This window comes from Sebastes umbrosus, chromosome 7 (assembly GCF_015220745.1).
Source record: "Sebastes umbrosus isolate fSebUmb1 chromosome 7, fSebUmb1.pri, whole genome shotgun sequence".
Lineage (NCBI taxonomy): Eukaryota > Metazoa > Chordata > Actinopteri > Perciformes > Sebastidae > Sebastes > Sebastes umbrosus.
In genome coordinates, this window is record NC_051275.1 from 17344472 (window position 1) to 17366347 (window position 21876).

The 21876-nt window shown below is 41.4% G+C and overlaps 1 protein-coding gene across 2 annotated transcripts in view; it reads left to right on the top strand.

The window, feature by feature from the left end:
- Positions 1–3267: 3267 nt before the first annotated feature.
- prkd2 (protein kinase D2) overlaps positions 3268–21876 on the top strand; it is a 41568-nt gene continuing 22959 nt past the window's right edge. The window contains exon 1 of one of the 2 annotated variants that reach the window (XM_037775321.1): positions 3268–4276. In XM_037775321.1, coding sequence (XP_037631249.1) covers positions 3941–4276 — 336 coding nt within the window. In that variant the 5' untranslated portion in view covers positions 3268–3940. The remainder of the gene's footprint in view (positions 4277–21876) is intronic. The other variant, XM_037775322.1, reaches the window with a different exon arrangement.

Genomic DNA, 21876 nt, shown 5'->3' on the forward strand with positions numbered 1-21876 from the left:
TCATATTTTTCAAGCACTAAAAATGCTGGATGCTGCTTTCCCATAATACATCTTGATTGCGTCTTTCATTAGACGCTCCATATCTGGTAAATGTCCACATCTGTCAAATCCGGTCTCAAGCCCAAGCCAAAATAACCTTGATGGCATCATCAGGATTGTTTTCTCAAACTTATGGAAGGTCCTTCCCATGGCAACAGAAGACATGATGCATCTGTTGCCAAAAAAATCCAACTCAAGTTCCACTTACTTGTTATTTTCCCGTGGCTTTCAACTGCATCTCGCTCAGTTGTCATAACTTAAAGATCCCCTCCAGACCTGTTTCTATAGGAAATGTTTTTCAGATTTATTTACAACCAATATTATAAGAACAATATTTGCATATTGATAGATTTAAAATATATGAATATGCAAATATTGTTCTTTTTGACACTTTTTTCCCCTCAATCTACCATTTCCAAAGTCAAGAATGATAACTCAACATCCTACAGCCGTTTTCACAGGCTGAGTCGGACTCCCCATGATGAGTAGACTAATCTTGACTTGTAAAATTGATGGAGTTCCCCTTTAAATGAAGCCGTCCAAAATCACATTTAAAGGTGTTCTATATCCAGAGCATTAATATAGCAACAAAACAACTATGTAAAGATATAGAGGAGTAATGTCTACCTGAGCAGAGAATGAAGTCACTCCCCCAGGTTTACACTTTTCACGTTTAGCGCCGTTGGCACCGTTATCTACGAGACGCCAGCTCAGCCGTCGCCATGTTGAGAGCCGTGTGGAGGCAATAGAAATGCTCCATATCTCACATTTAGCACCTTTAAAACTGAAACTAGTAAAGAAGAATTTCTTTAAGATTCTGGCTCGTTTTTTAGAGAGCCCATCTTTGGTTTGCCTCATCTCGGCAGAGGCGCTGCGTCAGCAACCGACCAGCTTCAACCACGCTGCCCTGCAGATGACTCTGCACTCAAAAGAGTATAATTTCAGCTTTTTTGATAAGTTTGGTAAGTTTTTTTTATTATTATTTTAAATACAGATTTATCTTTCAGCCACATAGAGAAATATTTGATACATATTTGGTGAATGTTGATATTTTATTTCACCCCTTAATGGAGAGTGTGTATTTTACCCATGGTTATATGTCCATTTGTAATATGAGGCCAAATCTCCAGGTCAAAAGGCCTCATCTTAACTTATTCAATATCCATCTGTACCAAACATTGCCCTCTTGTGGTGGAAAGTAGAATCATAGAAAATTATTTACAGCTGCTGAGTTATTGAGGTCTCTTGTCACATCAGCAGTTAATTAGTTTTAATGAATTGGAAATAGTGAGATGGCTGAACAGAGAGAAGCATGATGGGATGGATGTTCCCTGGGAGGAAGGTAAGATTATGAACTTAATGTGTGTTAGTGAGTTTCGGCATTACTATCTAAGGAGGTTTTAAGTCATTATTTTCATCTGCATGCTTTTTAATATAAAATAAGATTAGCGTTGCAACGTCACAGTGGCAAAGCCAGCCTAACTTCTTAGCATATTGTATATCCTGGTGTGTGGGACACAAATACCCCACACCTCACCTCCATACCATTATTGACGCACTGTACACCTGAACTGAATGGACTGTAATGCTGTGCAATATGCTGCCTGCCACTGTGTCAAATATATTAATTATTTCTTTTTTTTAAATATTTTTGAGAGTTACAAGTTCTTTTAACATGGTCATGGAGCATATATACTGTATATTTGTATTCTGGGGGTATCGTTCCTATGCAGAGGGTAGTTTAGTTTATTTATTGACTACACTGAGGGCGTTTTATATTTTAATAATGTATTTATTTATTGTGTTGAGTTGAATGTGCTATTTATTTTGTACTGTAATTACCTTGTGCCTGTTCTACCTTTTTTTCTTTTCTTAAAGCAGACTCGGTGTAAACTGCTCTGAATTCCAATGTACTTATATTAGGTGCAAATGGCAAATAAAACTCTTGAATCTTGAATCTTGAAAGTACCATCACCACTTTGCAATGAAATGTCCCTATTTTACTGCAACTTTGCATGAAAACAACTCTACTCTATTTTGTCTACAGTCTGGCAGTTTATTGTGTCTACTAAAAATGTAAAAAAAAAAAGAGAAAAGGTGTTACATAGGGAAAAATAAGGCAGGAAATAGTGGACAGAAAGAGGTTAATGCAGTAAGAGGAGGAGATGGGAGGGCTTCTTGAGAGCCCCCTCAGGCTGTGTAAGAGGATTTTTTTACTGAACTGGACTCAACAAGGAGGGAGCAAACAAGAATCTGCATGCTTTTAATGTAAAATAAGATAAGTGGTGCAGCGTAACAGTCTAATTTCTAAGCATATTGTATAATCTCCTGGTGTGTGCAAAGTACCATCACCACTTTGCAATGAAAGTTCCCTATTTTTACTGAAACTTTGCAATAGGTGTGGTATTTTTCTACAGTCTGGCAGTTTAGTGTGTCTACTAAAAAAATGTAAAAAAAGGAAAAGGTGTTACATAGGAAAACATAAGGCAGGAAATAGTGGACAGAAAGAGGTTAATGCAGTAAGAGGAGGAGATGAGGAAGAGACGGGAGGGCTTTTGAGTGTGGGGCTGCCTCCCTCAGGCTTATTTTCATCTGCATGCTTTTAATGTAAAATAAGATTAGTGGTGCAGTGTAACAGTGGCAAAGCCAGCCTAATTTCTTAGCATATTGTATATCCTGGTGTGTGCGAAGTACCATCACCACTATGCTATGAAAGTTCCCTATTTTACTGAAGCTTTGCATGAAAACAACTCTGCAATAGGTGTGGTATTTGTCTACAGTCTGGCAGTTTAGTGTGTCTACTAAACATGTAAAAAGAGAAAAGGCAAAAATAAGGCGGGAAATAGTGGACAGAAAGAGGTTAATGCAGTAAGAGGAGGAGATGAGGAAGAGATGAGGAAGAGATGGGAGGGCTTTTGAGTGTTTGCTGAGGATTTTTGACTGGACTGGACTCAACAAGGAGGGAAGCAAACAAGACCCCAAAAGCAAGAGAAGGAGGAAAAGGGAGGAGGAGGAAGAGGAGGAGGAAAAGGGAGGAGGAGGAGGAAGAGGGAGGAGGAGGAGGAGGAGGAAGAGAAGGAGGAGGAGGAGGAGGAGGAAGAGGAGGAGGAGGAGGAGGAGGAAGCCAGGGAGCAGTGGAGTCAATGGGAGGGACTTTCTTTCTGCAAGGCTATTGGCTGCAGGCTGTGTCAATCATTTCACTTCCTCCCTGGCTGTGTGCAAGATCAGCGATGAGAGGGAGGTACCCTCACACACACTCTCTCTCTCTCTCTCTCTCTCTCTCTCTCTCTGTGCCTCAGTGTGCTTTTTCACCAAAAGAGACTGAAGTGGGGCTGAAACTGAAACAGGGCAAGACTCGTAAAAAGGAGTTGCAGAGTCTCTTTCTTTGCTCTCCTTCATTCTCACAGTTTCCTGTTTAAGGAGGCCATTTTGTTACAGCCTTGGAGGAGAGGAGGCACAACAAAGTTTGGCATTGTTTTTGTTTTTTCTCTCTCTCTCTCTCTCTCTCCCACAGGCTGTGGAGTTTCATAACCAACTTTGGACTTTCTCCTTCTCTGCAGAGCAACTTGTTGAAGGAGGCGAAGGAAGGGAAGCAAAAGGAAAGTGGATCTCTCTCTCTCTGTCACACATTGCTTGTCATGCCAGGACTATAACTAAAGAAGAGTGTGAAGAAAAGAAGTGGCAGAAAAAAGGAAAGAAAAAACCACTTCCTGGATTGCTTCCTTGATCCACTGGGAGGGGGTGGACACAGGACACAGAGGGACTCTCTCTCTGCTCAGTGTGTGTGTGTCCATGTTACCCCTCTGTCCTCCACTGAGACAGTCTGAATGAGTTACTGAGTCAGCTGTGGACAGCACCTGTGTGTTTGTGTGTGTTTAGAAGCTGTCAAACAGGACTCTCAATGGCGAATGCTAGCCCAATTATGTCCTCAGGGGCCATGTCCCAGGTCTTCTTCCCTCCAGGTGGCTCCTCACCGCCAGGCTCAGCTGTGATGCAGCAGCAGCAGCAGCAGCAGGGGACCCCCATATCCATGCCCTCCATGCCTGTCCAGAGTGGCTTTCCTATGATGGACTTGACCCCAGGCCCTGGTGGGGTTGTGATCCCCTCCTTTCCTCCCACTCCATTAGGGGTGTCCTTCATCATCCAGATTGGCCTGACCAGAGAGTCCGTCCTGATGCCCCAGAGTGCTGACCTGGCCTATGTGAAGCAAATAGCCTGCTCCATTGTTGACACCAAGGTAGGACATGTTTGGGGGTTCATAAACTTGGGAGGGTGGCATGTGAGGTTGAATATGCTTTCTCTAGGTGGAAAGCTGTTTATGTGTGACGCCCTCTCATGCCACACTTTTGTTTGTCAGAGTTCATTTGTGTGTCTCCAACAAACAAGACAGACGTGACTATTGAGAAAATGTACAAAATGTCACAGTTTTGCTCCCCACTAATTACAGGCACAGTTGGAAGAGAACACTGTGTTCAATTAGGCTTTGTTGTGCCACATTCAAGCTGGCAGAGGGATGTCTAGTGTTTCAGACAGTTTCTTTTTTTTTTTTTATTTGGAAAAGGCATTATCACAGTGTATACCAAACTTTACAGTACTTGTTAGTCAACTCAGTCTTCTGGAGAACATGTGGGTCCTCCAACCTCACTGTCTGAAGTACGTGGCCGTGTAAACTGTTCCACAAGTCCAGATTTGTTTCAGACAGTTTCATCTGGCTGTTCATGCATGTGCCAACACATGTGTGCCGTACATGAAAACAGGAAATGTAGGTAAATAATTGCATCAATTGAACATGAATGTTTATCTTGTTGCACGTCTCAACATGCAGTTAAACAAAAGGAAGTCAAATGTTGAGGAGCTCCTTAACTTCTCATTAGTTGGCTGTAAGTGTGAAGCCAGTTACAGTGTAGTCATGAGCAGATCCAGTGGGATCTATACTGTACAGTCCCAATGTGCTTCATGCCTGTGACTTTCTCTTTGTGATGGTCCAAAGTCTCTTTCACTTCTTCAAAGTGCAACATCAGATGTTTTGCATTTCACGCAGGCTAACTTTAGTCTCTTTGCTGAGATCTTCAGTTGAACTTTCTTTTTTTTTTACCAGTCACTGATCACTTTTAAGTTATAGCTTTCTATAGCCCAGGATGTCAAAGGATTTGCTGAAGGACAGGGCCATAAATAAGGACTTATTATGTCCAAACAATTTGAATAATTGACTGTTTTTCAGCCCTTCTCGAGAACACACTTTTACTGCCTGTCTTCTACTTTTGTGCATAAGTGTGCATAGTATTTAAAGTAGGGCTGTCAATTGATTAAAATATTTAATCACGATTAATCGCATGATCGTCCATGGTTAATTGCAAATTAATCGCACATTTTTAATCTTTTCAAAATGTACCTTAAAGGGAGATTTGTCAAGTATTTAATACTCTTATCAACATGCGAGTGGGCAAATATGCTGCTTTATGCAAATGTATGTACATATTCATTATTGGAAATCAATTAACAACACAAAACAATGACACATATTATCCAGAAACCCTCACAGGTACTGCATTTAGCATAGAAAATATGCTCAAATCATAACATGGCAAACTGCAGCCCAACAGGCAACAACAGCTGTCAGTGTGTCAGTGTGCTGACTTGACGATGACTTGCCCCAAACTGCATGTGATTATCATAAAGTCTGTAAAGGGGAGACTCGTGGGTACCCATAGAACCCATTTTCATTCACATATCTTGAGGTCAGAGGTCAAGGGACCCCTTTGAAAATGGCCATGCCAGGTTTTCCTCGACAAAATTTAGCATAAGTTTGGGTCGTTATATAACCTCTTTCACAACAAGCTAGTATGACCTGGTTGATACCAATGGTTTTCTAGTTTCATATGATACCAGTATCTTCACTCTAGCTTTAAAACTGAGCCCGCTACAACCTATAAATTGCAAGTTTTGTGGCGTTAAAACGAATTTGTGTTAACATGTTATTATTGATTTTTATTATTATGTTATTAAAGCTTCAGGTTCACAGTAAAACACAAGGAGGGCGCTTGTTTTCCAGCACAAACTGCTGAGCCTTAGTGTGAGTTTCTCAGGAGGTAGTAGGTAAAACAAGTAAAAGACCTATTGGGAATAATAACTTCAAAATGTATCTTCTCTATTAAACTGAAAACGAAAACTTCATAACAAACATGTGCAGGGTTGGGGAGGGGGAGAGAAGTAGTGACATCCTCTTTGCAAACAGGAAGCATTGAGTGTTATGGGAACTATGGTCTTACAGTATTTGAAAACCACCAACACTAAGTCAACTATACAGGCCAACAAATTGCCCCCATATACAGGAGAAAAACATCCTACATTGGTGTGATAGTCTGAGCAATCCATGTGTTTTTATCTGCCAGTTAGGGTGGTAGGTGTTTAGATTAGTTTAGATTAGCAGATTTTCACAACCTGAACCTGCTCAGATCAGCTTTATAAAACTCCCCACAATGGCAAATCTTCCAGGAAATACTGGTAGCTGTCTCCAGCCATTTTTCACACTTTCTTGTGAACAATAGTCTTTGTTTCCCCCTCTCTTATAGTGGTTCTCTGTCATGTAGTTACACTTTAATCTAGTGAGAGAGTTGAGCTGTACTATCTGATGCTGGATCAGTAGTGTGGCGGAGTTCCAACTGTGTTTCCATTTGATTGGAGCAGATATGGTTGGAACATGGATGAAGAGTTGCTTACCGTCATTGAAGCGTAAACAACAGCTGCATATCTCTGGCTTCATCTTCTTCTCTTCCTCTTTTTGGGGTTTTCTCTGACAAACCAAAACTCTTCTGCGTACTGTAAGAGAGGTTGTTGTTGGGAGTTTTGACACTTATGTTTGTCTTTTTCATATTCAGTAAGACTCTATTTTACTTTGCCTTGCTTTTCCAGAGCTGTTGTTAAATTTAAAGTTCCTTCCTTGACGATTTTACCATTAAAAAAAGCACCACAAAATGTCCAGATGAAGATTTACAAACTTTTATCACTTAGCCCGTTAGTAGGGATGCACCGATCCGATTTTTTCAGTGCCGATACCTGGACTTTGGGTATTGTCCGATACCGAGTACCGATCCGTTACCAGTGTTTAATCAATAAACTGCATGCCTCACTGTGTGGAAGTGGCTGGATCAGGCCTGACTTAAACACTGCTTTCCTAACTTTGTAAAACAAAATGTAACAAATAAATACATAGATATAAATTTACTAAATTGTTTTAAAATTATAAAATCGTACACCTGAAACTTCGTAACAATTTTCTAAATTAACCGGAATTACAATTCAACTGTTAACCTTTTTAATGCAGCAACAAATTGGTCAAAAATGAAAAATTACAGTATATAACGTATATTGTATAAAAACATAGAATTGAATTGAATAGATTGGCCCATTGTCACCGATACCCGGTCCAGCTATTCAAATCTGTATCGGCCCGATATGTGATTCGTTATCGTTAGCGGTGCATCCCTACTCGCTACCCCTATGACTCAGTAACACCTGCAGCTGCTTCACAGTAAAATTAGTTTTGTTAAAAACCCTCTTTGCTGTGTAAAGTGCATATATAGATTCACATTTTGTTGTACATTAGAATCACATGGGACCAAAACCCAGTTGGAAAGCTAATAAAAGACATGTGACAAGGAGACACTGCTGCTGCTGGAAGGCTTTTTGTAGGTCTAAGGTGCATCAACATTTAGGTTCAGACTTCTGTTAATACGTTTCTGTTGGTGGATCAGTTAACTTCATCATACCTCTGAACTGAACTGGACTGTGATAGCACAATTTGGATGAGAGTCTCACTGCTTTTAACCTGCTTGCAAGAATAGCACATTATGGCATTGGTCAGCTGGATGATTTTGAATGCATAATGAAGCTCAGGAGTGTGTGTGTGTGTGCGTGCGTGCGTGCATGGATTTGTTGGTGACGCCACACTAGCAGCGGTGATATGATGCTGTCAGGAAAAGAGTCAGATGCAAGTCAGGAAGTAGAGAAGTCAGTCTGACATGCAGTAAGGTTGCACTAAGGGTAATTAATAAACAACCTGCAACAGTACAAGTATAATGGCTACAGTCCCACAGCACCTCTAACAACACTCTAAGTAACACCCATCTAGACTTAACTTTTTCTGTGTTTTTAGAAATAGAAAGGAATGTTGATTCCTCTGCAGATTTATATATATATATATACATTCGGTACCAGTTTGTGGTTCCGGCTCCACGACGTCTAATTTAGAAAAAGAACTCGCTTGTCAGCAAAAGAAGAGAAATTGGCTTTCTTTTATGGTTTGGTTCTTTTCAGCATCTTGAGTCCCACTGTCCCAGAGAAAGCACAGTCAATACACTGTTCAATACTGACCAAACTCACAGAACTTTATTTTAAATTCAAGAGAAGATGCAAAAGTTTCAAGGATGCTATGTACTAGACATCTAAAATATTTCATTTGATGGACATGCAGCCTTAAAAATAAAAACATTGTATAGCTTTAATCAGGAGCTGGAACAAGATGATGAAGAATATAAATGTGATGCTATCCGACAGTGGGGAATAAGATTTTCCCAATTTGAAAGATACTTAAAGGGAAAATGAAAAGAAACCAAAAGTTAAAGACGCGCATATTCGCGTCACCGAAGCAACCATACACGCTTGGCACACGGGACAAGTTGTAATCTGCAACCTCACCGCTAGATACCACCAGATCCTACACATTGTTCCTTTAAATGGATTTTTTTTATGTGCGTACCGTAGGTTGATTTAATCAAAATGAACCCACAGGTGAAGTTTTTATTTGCCTTATTTGCATCTCCCTGGTATTATCTATTGGCGGATACTGGTGCCATCGATTTTGACCAAGGCTCTGACCTCCGTCAACGATAGCTGTCCACTGCTCCTAAATGGTAATGATGGGTCTTGGGATTAATTAAAGTATAACATGCATTTTCAGTGAGTAAATGTCTAGTTTCTGTAATGTATATTGTTCAAAACGTAAGCATAAGGGATGTACAGTAACGGCTGGTGTTTCTGTCTCGCTTTTGTATAAAACTAATGCAATCCTTTGCCGTATACAAGTCAGAGGTGTTTTTGTTGAGTGTGGTCCAGAGGGAGTACGTGGTCGTCTCTAGAGACATTTTTATTCCTTGTCCATCCCTGAGTTTTCACTTTTCCTGAAAATCAAGCAAGAGAAAAAAAAGAAGAGAAAAGTACCCTCGTTCCCACAAACAAAAAGACACTCAGAGCCTGATCTTTCTCAAGCCTTGTTAGAGCAGTCACACACACACACACTCAGCAATCCCCAAAATCCCCTGAATCCAGGATCCCTGCCCTGCTAGGAGCTCCAGCTTTAGGTGGGACATTTGGACAATAGACAGCTTGTCCTGGTCTGGCTAACTGAGTGCGACACATGAGTTGGACTGTGCGTGCACGCATGAATGCCTACATTGGTGTGTTGAGAGGGGTATTGAAGGCAGTTTGGTACCCCACACCCCCGCCCACGGTCATCTCTCCCATCCCAGAAAGGGTGAGTCACCGGTTCTGTTTATTCACAGGCTCCCTCCTTGTGTTCCATTGACACGTTTTTCCATCCACTTCTCTGCGGAGGAGCACACTCTCTCCCCCGGCTTCAACTTCCAACACCAACCCAGAGTTAATGGCCATCCTGCAGCTCTTGTCTATAGTCTGCTGATCTGAGCATTGAGCCCAGTCTCTCAGGCCCAGAAATCAAAATCCAACTTTAGTCACAAACAGTATGTAGACCCCACACTTCCCACACCTTTCTAAAGCCTTGCTTGGCTGTATACCTGGCAATAGTGCTTGCCAAAATCCCATTTAGCTGGCCCACCTCCAGCTGCCCCAACCCCCTCCTCCTCCTCCTCCTCCTCCTCCTGATGGAACAAGAAGTAATAGTGTGGCCTGGAAACCAGAGGTCTGTCTCCATTCAACCATGGTGCAGCTCTGATGTATTTGCTCTTTTGTTGGACAGGCCTCACTGACCCCCTTCTTTTCCCCTTTTCCTCTCCTCATTTTACCTTTTTGTTCCCCCGAAATACAGTGTTGTTATTCTATAAGTCTCTCTTTATGATTGTTCATATTCTGTGAAGTGTTTCCTGAAAACGTATTATAGTCTGAAGAGATTATTTTCCATTATTTTAAGTAATGATAACGTTGGAAAAATACTAAATTAAGAGAAATTCAGGTAGCTAACATAGGGGTGGGAATCACTAGAGTCCCCACGATACGATATTATCACAATACTTAATTCACGATACGATCTTATTGTGATCATTTACACGGCTTGGTTGAATACTCTATTCTTATTGGTCAATCACGGCTTTCTACGATCTGTTATTTCTTTATAGCAGACCGTTGCTATGTATAACAGACTATGTTGGACTCTTGCGGACCGTTTTTGTGTCAAATGATTGATTTATTAAGTAAGTAGCCATGTAATAAGCGGGATACTGTATAATTTGCAGTTGAAAAAAGGTAATAAATAAGGGATAATGTACAGCTAGTAGGTCACTGTTGTGAAATAAACCCCTTCAGGTCAATGCAAGACCCCTCTGCTTTGCGTTTATTTCACAACAATAACCTGTTAGCTGTACATTATCCCTTACTTAAAACATTTTGCGATAAGATACAGTATATTGCAATTTATTACCTTTTTTCAACTGCAAATTATGCAGCTTATCAACATTTGTTTTCACTCACATATCTTGAGGTCAGAGCTCAAGGAACCACTTAGCCATGCCAGTTTTTCCTCACCAAAATTTAGCGTAAATTTAGAGCGTTATTTAGCGTTCCTCCCGCCAAGCTCATATGACATGATTGATACCAATGGATTCCTTAAGTTTTTATAGTTTCATATGATACCAGTAACTTCACTCTAGTTTTAAGACAGATCCCGCTACAACCTCTGAAATACTGAATAGCGGCCCGCCGTCGGATTGTTTAAAGGTTAATAGTTTATATAATGAAAGATTGATACTATGCTGTATTGTTTTTCTTCATCTTTTTCCTTTTACCGTGTTTGGGAGCTCTACCTCCTCCTCTTCCTCCTCTTGTGCCTTTCCCTCTCTACCTCCCCTTTAGATCCTGTACATCCTCTCCTTATCCGCTCATCTCCGGTCCCCTCTGCCTGCCTTATCGTCGACTTCCTCTCACTCTCTTCCTCCTCGCATCCCACCTCCTTTTCATTCACTTTCCTCTCTTTGCACTCATTCACCTACTGCCACCGCCTTCCTTGTCAGTCTCACCTTTTTCCTTAGGGTTTTTTTTCTTCCCTGAATTTCATAAAGTCCGTCTTGCCTGGTTGTACGAGGCAGGACGATACAGGTTTCGATGACGTATACTTTCTAGTAAGTGATGAGTCAAATACTCCCATTCGTCATGTAGTAAGCTACAATGACTCATGTTCTTCGGTGAATATCAGACATCGGTGTCAGTTTAAGCCAGGCAACACAAGGAGCTACAGAACAGTACAGTTAGCATACTGTACGGTCAGGTCTGGCTTTGTAATCCCCCCTGTGCCTAGTTTGCCAAAAGTTGTGTCAGCTTAATAGTTTCTGTTCTTTCAACACTCGTTGTATTTCATCATCAGTGAGATGCACGGCGACTTGTGCTGACGTTACTGGGTGTGTTACAGCGTATGTGTGTCAGCGTGTGAGAACCAGTGTTCGCTGTGTTCACATTACTGGATTGTTGAACATGTCTGTAGACTAATTTGCGATGAGTTACGACGCATTTAACTGCCAGCGCGCTGTGTCAAATCCAGCAGTGGATGCTCACACTGATGAGAAACTCATTTATATTGTAGAATAGTCTTCAACTTGCACCGATAATTTAATTTATTTCTTATCTTGTATCAAGAAACTCTCTGATTCTTTTAACTGTTGTAAATAAATGCGGATAGAAGTTTCTTTTGTTCTCTAGTTAGATGGTTAAAAACGCAAAACAAATATCAGCAACTGCACACAAACACACACTCACACAGCTGTGGCGGAGAGCCCCTGCCTTGGCCATTGTTTCCACCTCCGTTTTGGAAGGGTCTGTTTCTTTATCTCTCTCCCTGGAGAAGCAGTTTGGCTCTGGGAATGGGATCATACACACCACCTCCTGTTTACCTCACTCTGTTGCACATGTATTCTACACACACACACACTTACACACACACACACACACATTGTACAGTAACGTAACAGTTGGCCCTGATTTTCCAGATAAAGGCACAGTGTGACAGATAAGGTCGTATTGCTTGCATGAAAACAACACAGTTCTGTGTTCAACGCCGCTGTAGGTGAGGATGCTGACTTCAAAAGGAATATTTCACCCACAGCATGACCATTTGTGTATCAATTACTCGCCCTGTGTTACCTTGAATTCTCACATGCCTCCGTGGCGAACGGAGAATCCAAAAACGGAGAAAAGTAAATGGGGGGCTGCGATTAACAACAGCAAAACATCCCTTAACAAACTCTCACACAAGTGTCATTTATCCAGTCGTATGCTCACTACTTCCCAAACACATGCATTTTCGCTGAAACCTTACTATTTCAGCCCTGTCTTCTAAACATTACGCTCCCATACAACTAAACTGCAATCTCAATAATGTTTGGAAGGAAACGTATTTGGTTGCGGATGAAAAGTCCGCAACAAGTGACGTAGTACAACGAGCGACGCACAGAGCAAGTGACGTTGTTTATCGAGTGACCGTTAAAAGTTATGTGGAATAATGATGTTATTGAAAGTTACGTGGTGTAATAACGAGTATAACAATAAAGAAAGTCCAGTACAGTCGGAGAGGAGGGTGGTGTAGCTATGGGTCAAACGAACACAATGGACTTTCCCCAATGAGACCTGCTGTTTGTGTCCCGTGTGAAAAGTAGTCATTTTAAGCCAAACCATGATGTTTGTTTACTAAACCTAACCCTGTAGTTTTGTCACCTAAACCTAACTAAGTAGTGTTGTTGCGTTTTTTAGTTTTGTTTCAATTTACAACCACGTTTCAAACTGTTTCAAACTGCAACCGTAATCCTGGAGGAAATACGTTTACGTAATTGAAAATGCGTTTTAGTTGTATGGGAACGTCATTTTGTGGGAGACAGGGTTGATTATTTACAACACTACAGCACAGATGAGTAGTGCGCCTGCGTAAGCCAGAGACTGTTTATGTGGAAGTGTTTGTTCTTCAGTTGTTTAATAGTTGGCATACTATTTTTGCAGTTTCCTTCAAGGATTCAAGGTAACACAGGGTGAGTAATTGATATACAAATGGTCATTTTGTAGGTGTAAGTTTTCCTTTAATTTGGTCTCCTATACGCTTTGGTCCACTGTACTGATCTAGAGTCATGGGGTGGGGGGTTGTCCTGCTGCTTGGATTATTAAAAAGCCTCCATGTGTCAGAGCTATTGGGCAAATACACTCTGCTTATCAACCCAAACCTTTGTAGGTCAATGAATAAATGCCAGTCAATTAGCAAGACAACGGCAGGTGGACATACAAGTGAAAGAACAAACCCAGCCTTTATCAGAACCGCACGCCATTTAATGATTAAGTGAAGATAACACAGCCGCTGACCAAATGAAGCAGCTTTAGCCAAATGCTCCAAATCTCACAGATGTTATATATACTAAAACCATAGTGCTGTAAAGGAAATGGTGTCTGTTTTAAAAAAGGGTGGACCAACAGCAACATGTATCAGTTCTGCTTATCTCTCTCTCTCATGGTGTGTGTGTGTGTGTGTCTCTCTTTGCTACTATTTTACATGGTAGCGGAACAGCTTTGCATGACTGACCGTGCCTGGTGTCCCCTGGCTGTTAGCGGTGAGCTGCAGGGGAAGCTTAGTCCGCACACGGACATTTGATTATTCAAAGCACACACACTGCTGGCTGGAGCCCAAGGACGTGTATGTGCCAAGGATCATTTTGTTTTTCTTACAACTTGGCCATCATCTCTACATTTCACATTCTGCAAACTAGTCTAAAAACTGCGACCACGACAGCGTCTCTAAAAAGAAGTACGGTCGAGAAAGAAACGATTATCATACAGGTTTTAAAATAGGTTTAAAACAAACCTCTCGTTTGGTCGAACTTATTTGGAGGAGAAAAAGATTGTTACTAAAACTTTCCGTTGTACACAGTCAACATCACAGTTTAGAGACTGACTTCCTGTTCACCATTAAACGTTGCAAAGTGCACTTGCCTTTTCGGTTCATGTGTGTGCAGCAGCGCAAAGTGTGAAAGGGCCGGGTGAAGAGGAATATAGATCAGAGGGTGTAGTGATTAATAAATACTCTCGCAGCAAGTCACATCGCTGGTCTCATTGCTCTGAAACAGCCGTGCCAATCAGTGACGCGTCACAATAACAGCTCAACAAATGGAAAATCATGTTGTTGTCTGGATGTTTCAGAGCGGCACGAAATGAGGCCAGAGGCAGATGGTGTGTTTTTTTATTTGTTCATTGATGATATAAAAATAAATAAAAGATGTTGATGAAGCCATTTATATGACCGCATCAATCCGTGTTTCAATTTTGTTGTATGGGTTTTTTCTGTAGCAGCCTGGTGTCATTTACACGTGATTTAATCCAGGTAAACACAGTGGACGGCCGCTGTGGCGTGGCACATCTCCAATCAGAGGTTGCAGATTTATCAACATATCTGTCCTGCTGCCTTCAGGTGACTGCAGGGATTTAATGAAGCGCAGGAGAAGGTTTTCATACAGTATAAAGCAGCTGTGGACAGCAGATACTGTAAGAGTCACCCATGTTAATTTATAGATAAATGCAGACGGATTTACCTCAGTTCCTGCTTTAACTACTTTAAACGTTACATTTTGATCCAAATTTAAAAATCTACTGGTTGGAGAGTGTTTAAAAAAAATGCAAATTTTTATTAAACACTTGCGCCACCACGAAAATAGGGCCTTAAGGATTGAGGGTGTCTTAAGCCCCAGACACACCAATTCAAAATCAGAGAACTAGCGGCAGAAAGGCCGTCTGCTGCGTCGCCTCACATCGCCTTTGTTTTGGCCGACAAGTTAAACTCAATAAGTCTCCCTACCAGCAGGTCGCGGTAGTCTGTATTCGGAAACCGGAAGACCGAGGACGGCGGATATACAAGCTGTTGTTATGATACGTACATGAAACAAAGCGCGTTTGCCGACCATTTTCACACCACTCTCACTCACCACTTAGCTTCATTCCAGATGGCCATGTCGTTGTGATAATATCCGTGTATTTGAATGATCAGATGAGATGAAGATGAAAAATGAGAAGAACCTTCTGTGTTTTTCCTCTTGACTTTACTTGTTGGCTTGCTTTCCTCACGTCCGTTTCTCTTCTCGTGCACTGATTCGTTTAAGCTGAACAGCCAATCAGAGTGATTACTCTCACCTACAAGCTTCGCCGTCGATTCAACATGCTGAATCGGCAAAAAAAACTCCAACACGGGCAGACTGGAGCCGATGGTGCGGGACTCACCCCAAACTGTCTGACTGTCGGCTTGATGTGTCAGGGCCTTTATGTTGTACAGATTATAAAGGGAAATTTCAGTTTTTGGGCTAGATGAATAAAATTGATTTGACTTACTTTACCTTCGACCTGCAATGAGGGATGGTTACGGACATTTTCGGATTTACAAATTAAATGTTACTAAGCCAACACTTGAGTCAACCTGTCTAATCGCCTGAAAGCTTGTGTGTCTCGCCCCCATCAGATTCCATTGTAGTGATGTCGCCATGCTCCCAGATCCCAACAACTATTTTTGAGAGTGCAATGTTTTCATAGCCAGTACAGAAATAATGGCCAAAACTAGTAAAATGAGACCCAAGTTCTAACAAAGCAAAATCATCCTTTTAAGGCCAATCTGTTTTTGTTTTGGTCATTCATGTGTTTATCGGGCCCACTCAGCCTCTCTGACCGCTGCATTCCTTCTCTTGTTCCGAGCAAAAGAGACCTTATGATACTAATCTGGCGATTAGCATCGGTAAAAACGGTTTTGTGCCGTAATCCAATTGGGAGCCGCGGAGCTGAGCTGAGCGGCATTTGGTGGCTTGTGGAGAGTTTGTACCAGTTAGAGAGAATTTCTTTTTATGTCAGAGAAACAGCACAACACAGGGCTCTTTGAGAGGAGGGGAACACTGGAGATCAAGGATAGATAAACACACTCACAAACGTCTTGTTAGTGACGGCGACTGAAATAGCTGAAAACACACATTGTGTTTCCTTGTTGTTTAGTGAAGTTAAAAGTACCCTGATCTTAGTGTAGAGGATAGCAGAGGAGGACAATAATTTGAAGTGAGGCAGATATTAAAGCACAGTAAGATATCTTGCACAATCTCTCAGAAAAACTGGAAGAGCTGCATCGCTACAGGGCATGAAACTATATGTCGGGTGTGTGAAATGTGTATTTGAGAGCGTGTTCTTGGGAAGATCGCAGACAATGGGCTCAGTGTGAGGGTTAACAGGTTGGGTTGGGTTGGTCCGGGGCACTGGTTCGGTGTGTATTGGTGTGGCCCAGACACATGGTGAGGTGCCTGTGTATGTCTGCATGCAGGGGACGCGCAGTTATTGAGGGGAAATGGGCAAATTCACGGTCTTACCTCAGTAGATAAACACATGACATCAACACTGAAGACTGGTCAGTGGAAGAAGCAACTGGAAAATAATGTGCCTCGTCTCTAATTCTCAACATGGGGTTGGATATTCACCATAATTACTTTAATTCTGTGTTGTGCAATAATCACAATTCCTTTATATACAATATAAGAATGATTATTCAAACACAACTTTTATAATCTCACCCATTTCATGCCGTAAAGCAACAGTTTTTTTTGCTTTCTTGCTTTCTTGCTGTTGCAAAAAGCAGTTTGGAAAGTAACTGAAAGGATTAGTTTGGATTTTTTGAAGTGTGGTTGTTTGTATTCTCACGTGTTCTGCGAGGTTAAATTACTGCTTTTCCATCAGACACCCCTATCCAAGGGGGAACCCTAGCCGTCATTTTACCTCGCAGAACACAGGAGTTGCTGGTCTACTGCTGCATCGATCGGTTAGTTTGTTTGTGTTAATATGTGACTTTCGAATCTGAACTAACGTGGCCTCCACAGCAGTACATTGCTTAGCTTCCGTGCCGGTACTCCTGTCTGCTTCTCCAAACGGGGAGCGCGCCGACCACCATCTAAGTTACTGTATGTAACGATAATACACTGACTATAAGGATGTTTACAGTATATGCTGTACATGTAGCATTTATTATGCAGAAACCTACGTCAGGTCATGTTGAAAGTAGCATTTTGATGCTAAAACATACATACTTTGACCAAAATTTGAATGTCCGGATTTGAATACATAAGGAACATCAGTGGGAAGCTGTTGCTTTAATGCTCAATCATGTAGATGTGGTTGCAGTTGTGCAGAATACTAAAAAGATAGTGGCTCTTCTGCATGTGTCTGTGTGTGTGTGTGTGTGTGTACAGTATTTGTGCAGAGCAAAACACCAGATACAGCATGGTTTAGTGGGTTTACAATTACAATTTTCAAGAGAACCCTGCAGGGTTTGGTAAGAGTTGAAGCGACAACAGCCACGGCTCCACAAATGCAACCAAATGTTTGTCATGTGAGTTCAGTGTATAGCCGGCAGCGTTTTCTCCCCCCCCTTTCTTTCAATTAGGATCTAAAGCCATGACACACATGGAAGAGAGGAGAGGGAGAGCCTGTGGAGAGGAGAGGGGGTCAGGCATAAAGGAAAAGGGGATGACTCAGGGTGTAGTAATGTGCCTATTGTGGCCCTCAACATGCAGCTTGAAGCGTTTGTGTGTCTATGGCACTCTCTTGGCGCATGGAGAAAGTGCTTGTCATGGCACAGCGTGTGTGTGGTTTTTTTCTTTATCGGGAGAACACCTTAAGGTAGATTTGCCAATCTATTAAAGAAATGGTAGATGATAATTAACCTTGCAGTAAAGGGATGAATTGCAGAGCAAAGGGCGGATCAGTGAGGTGTCAACTGGTGTATCTCTAATATGTCTGAATACAGTCGTAATATGTAACTGTGGGAAGATGTTACCGCTGGCCTCTGAAGCACCTGTGTTGACATTCTCGGTTTCTATCATTATCACTCATTTGATTATTGTTGTTGCTGTTCCATTAGATCTGAATGCAACACCATCAATAGAGGGACTTTTTCTGATGCTTCAACTGTGACTGGAGCGTCACCGTTTAATTCATGAGCAGTCATGCAGAGAAGTCAAGCCGCCCCTCTTTCCTCATACAGTATTTCAACATGATTATCACTTAGGATGAAAACAATCATTTCCGTCATTTTCTGCAGAGACAATATATTAAATAAGGTACATGACATGTAACATCTGGTCAAGTTAGTCTGGGATATTCGATCTAACCAGTTCATGGCCCTGTTACAAGGAATGACTTTATCTGACCTTAAACTTCCTTTGACAGGTTCTTTGCTTCAGTAAGCTTCTTCTTCTTCTTCTTCTTCTTCTTCTACTTCTTCTTCTTGTTATTCTTCTTATTCTTCTTCTTCTTCTTCTTCTTCTTCTTCTTCTTCGTAGTAGTAGTAGTTGATGATGATGAAACACTGATTTTCCCTTTCTTTTTGGAAACTGACTGAATATTTGTACAAAACATACCTAATATCTCTTCAGAAAATATGCATTTACCACTTTTTGTTTTTCAGCAACCATGCTTTGGTCTTCCAAACAATAGCATACAATGTCCACTCAATCTGTCTCTCGACTGTAGCGCAGATATACGCAGTATGCACACCTCTGTATGAGAGACACTAACCTTCTACACCTCTAAAACACCGAAGAAATTCAGCATCGTTAATGCATCACTAATGCATCGTTGCATTAGTTGGCAAGTCATTTCTAGAATTGGGGTGTTCTTGTGGCCAAGGGGTTTATGGAGCTGACTGTTCATGTAACCACAATGTCCGAGTCTGGCTTGGAGTCTTCATTGCATGGTACACCCCATTTCTGTCCCCCTTTCATTTCCTATCGACTCTAACTTTTTTGGCTTAAAACACAAAAGCTGCCTCTCAAACCCACCAATAATTATGAAATGGTGCTACTGCAACAAAGCCTTAGAAAATAACACTTGATCTAACCATAATTTCAGCAAAAAAGTGAGCAACGTCATGACACAAAATCTTTTTTTGCTCATTTTGTTTCCATCCATCCTTATTTTCTTCTCGTCACTCAGACTTGCCGTCTCTCCTCTTATGAAGGCCTGTTTTCTGTCTTTCCCTCTTGTCATGAATCAGTGACTTGTTCATTGCACGGAGTGGATCGAATCCAAGGTTCCTATCGGCTTACCTGCTCAGAGGCGAGCCAAGGAAAGACAGAGGGGTGGAGGAGGATGGGGGGGGGTGGGCTGATGGAGACAGGAGCTGCTACCAACAAAGGCTGGTTCAGAATAGCAGTGCGTGTCTCCTTTATCCTCAGACCCCTCTCTCATGCCTGGTCACGGCTCTCATGTTACCTCCCCGTCCTCCTTGATGCTTGGAGCAGAATGAGACGCTTTGTCCCTGCGCTCCTGCTTGAGACTAAGCCTCTTCCACTTACTGGCTGCACATGCACGCACTGTACGAGGCTCTTTACGTATGTCTTTTCTATGAACTTTGTCCATTTCGATCAACTGTATGCTGGACTTCTCTCCGTCTTTTCACTGTCATGTACTCTGAACTTGATCTACATGCTCTCTACTCTTAAACATCAGTTTTGTTTGTGTAGGATTTTCACCATCCCACCATTTGTTTTTCTTTTTTGCTTGAACCTTTGACCGTTTCTTCTTTTTTTTTATGCATGCTGGACTCAAAGGTTCTTTGTGTTATGCAGGCAACGTGTCAAATTTGCCACCTGTTTGTTTTAATACAGTGTGTGCATTTCTGTGTGTATAAACCCAGACTGTTTGTATTTCTTTGGGTCATGCGCTTGATGGTTTTTTCCACTGTGAAATTATTAGGTATTAGGGCTGGGACGATACGTCTATCTCCTGATTCGATACTATCACGATACTTGGGTGCCGATTCGATATGTATTGCGATTTTTAAGTATTGCGATGCTACAAGTATTGCAATTTGATATTACGATTTATTGCGATTTGTTAATTTTTTTAACACTAATCCATGGGAAAAAGTTGAATCATACACTTCTAGGGACTTTTACTTTGGAAAATATCTAAATGAATACAGTAAAATGTTAGATTTTGTGTCTATATGTAGTCAGAGATGTCCTGAAGTGAAATATATCAGTCATTTTTACGCATTTTTTATTAAATTTGTTCCAGTATAAAGGCATTTCCCTCACAAATTAGTGGTGTTTTATATTTAATTTATAAGGGATATGTAATGTTTTACACCTCTGGTAAATATAGTCCAAACAATCTTATTTCCATATTTGTATTTTGTATATACAGTTCCCTTTAACACCTGAAAACTGGACGTAGTCACACGTGTATACTTCCGTTAACTTCGCCAAGTCCGTCTCTAGCTCTCCCGTCAGCTCCGTTTTCTTTATACATCCATGGTCAGCTCCATCGGGGCCGTTTGAATGCATTTAACATAAATGTCAGTATATGGATGCTCTACAGTAGTAGCGTCAGCTGATTTGACCACAGAGATGCGAGTGACGCCTGTCTTGATCGCACGTTACCACAATACGATAACGTTTCCTGTCCATGACAGAGTTAGCATGTAGCTTTAGCCATGATGTCTAGCTCTGCTTTTTCTGACGATGTGTGAAACCCAAAGTGTTTCCAAACGTTACTGTATGTGTAGTGTTTACCACGTTGGATTTAACGTGTGAGAGTGCCGGTCGTATCCACGTGGAACCTCTGCCATTTTAAAAAATCTATTACAAAATTGTAAAATAAATCTGGATACATAGGTGAATTTATTTCTTTTCTCCCATCCCTATTAGGTATGCATGTTTGTGTGTTGTGTGGTTGTGTGTAGGATTCCATTTCCGCATGCGTATTTACATTTACTTTGTCACTGTTGCGTGTTGCGTTGTGAGTAATCAGCCATGGTTGTTTGTGTGTTTGTGGGTCATGTGCTCTATTGGATTTTGTGTGTATGTTTGTGTGTCAGGCCAGGATTTACACTCCCTCCTCCAGTCCCACAGGTTTACACAATCATCTCGGGTATGGGGAAACTGGCAGGTCAGGTATGTAAACCTGATTATGTATCTGCGCACACACACGCACACAGAAAACATGAGTCAGGGGAAAACGTAAAGGCAAAGTATACAGTACAATGCAGCACAGCAGTCGTGCTCGTTATTAAGAACATGAGGAACTATACCTTTACACACCAACCAATGCAAAAACACTTTACGTTATATCTTTGCAATGCTTGTATATGAGGAAAGTCGTTGGGCTTTGACCATGCAAACTCTTTTTGAGAACGTCCAATTTTTAGCCTCATCCAATAAATAAAACTGCCTTTATCTCCCCAAAGGATGTCCCGTTGGTTTACGCTTTTAAACCGTCCCTTTCGTGTCTCATTTTCTCCCCCAGTATCAGGTTTAAACAGGAAACACATTAAATCCAGGAAGAAAGAAGTGTTTGCATGTTGCAAAGATCACGATCACAATGAATGGATTCTCATTATTTCTACTTATCTTATCTCTACTATATGCTGCTGCATAGCTTTTAACCTCTAGCCACGTATGTATGCAGTCACACAGGCACTTTCTCTCCTGTGTGGTTATTTCTGTGCGTGAGTTCGTCTGTGTCTCTGTGAGGAGAGTTGATAAACAGACAGAAAAGAAAAGAGAAAACTCTGAACATCCACATCTCTGGTGATGACAG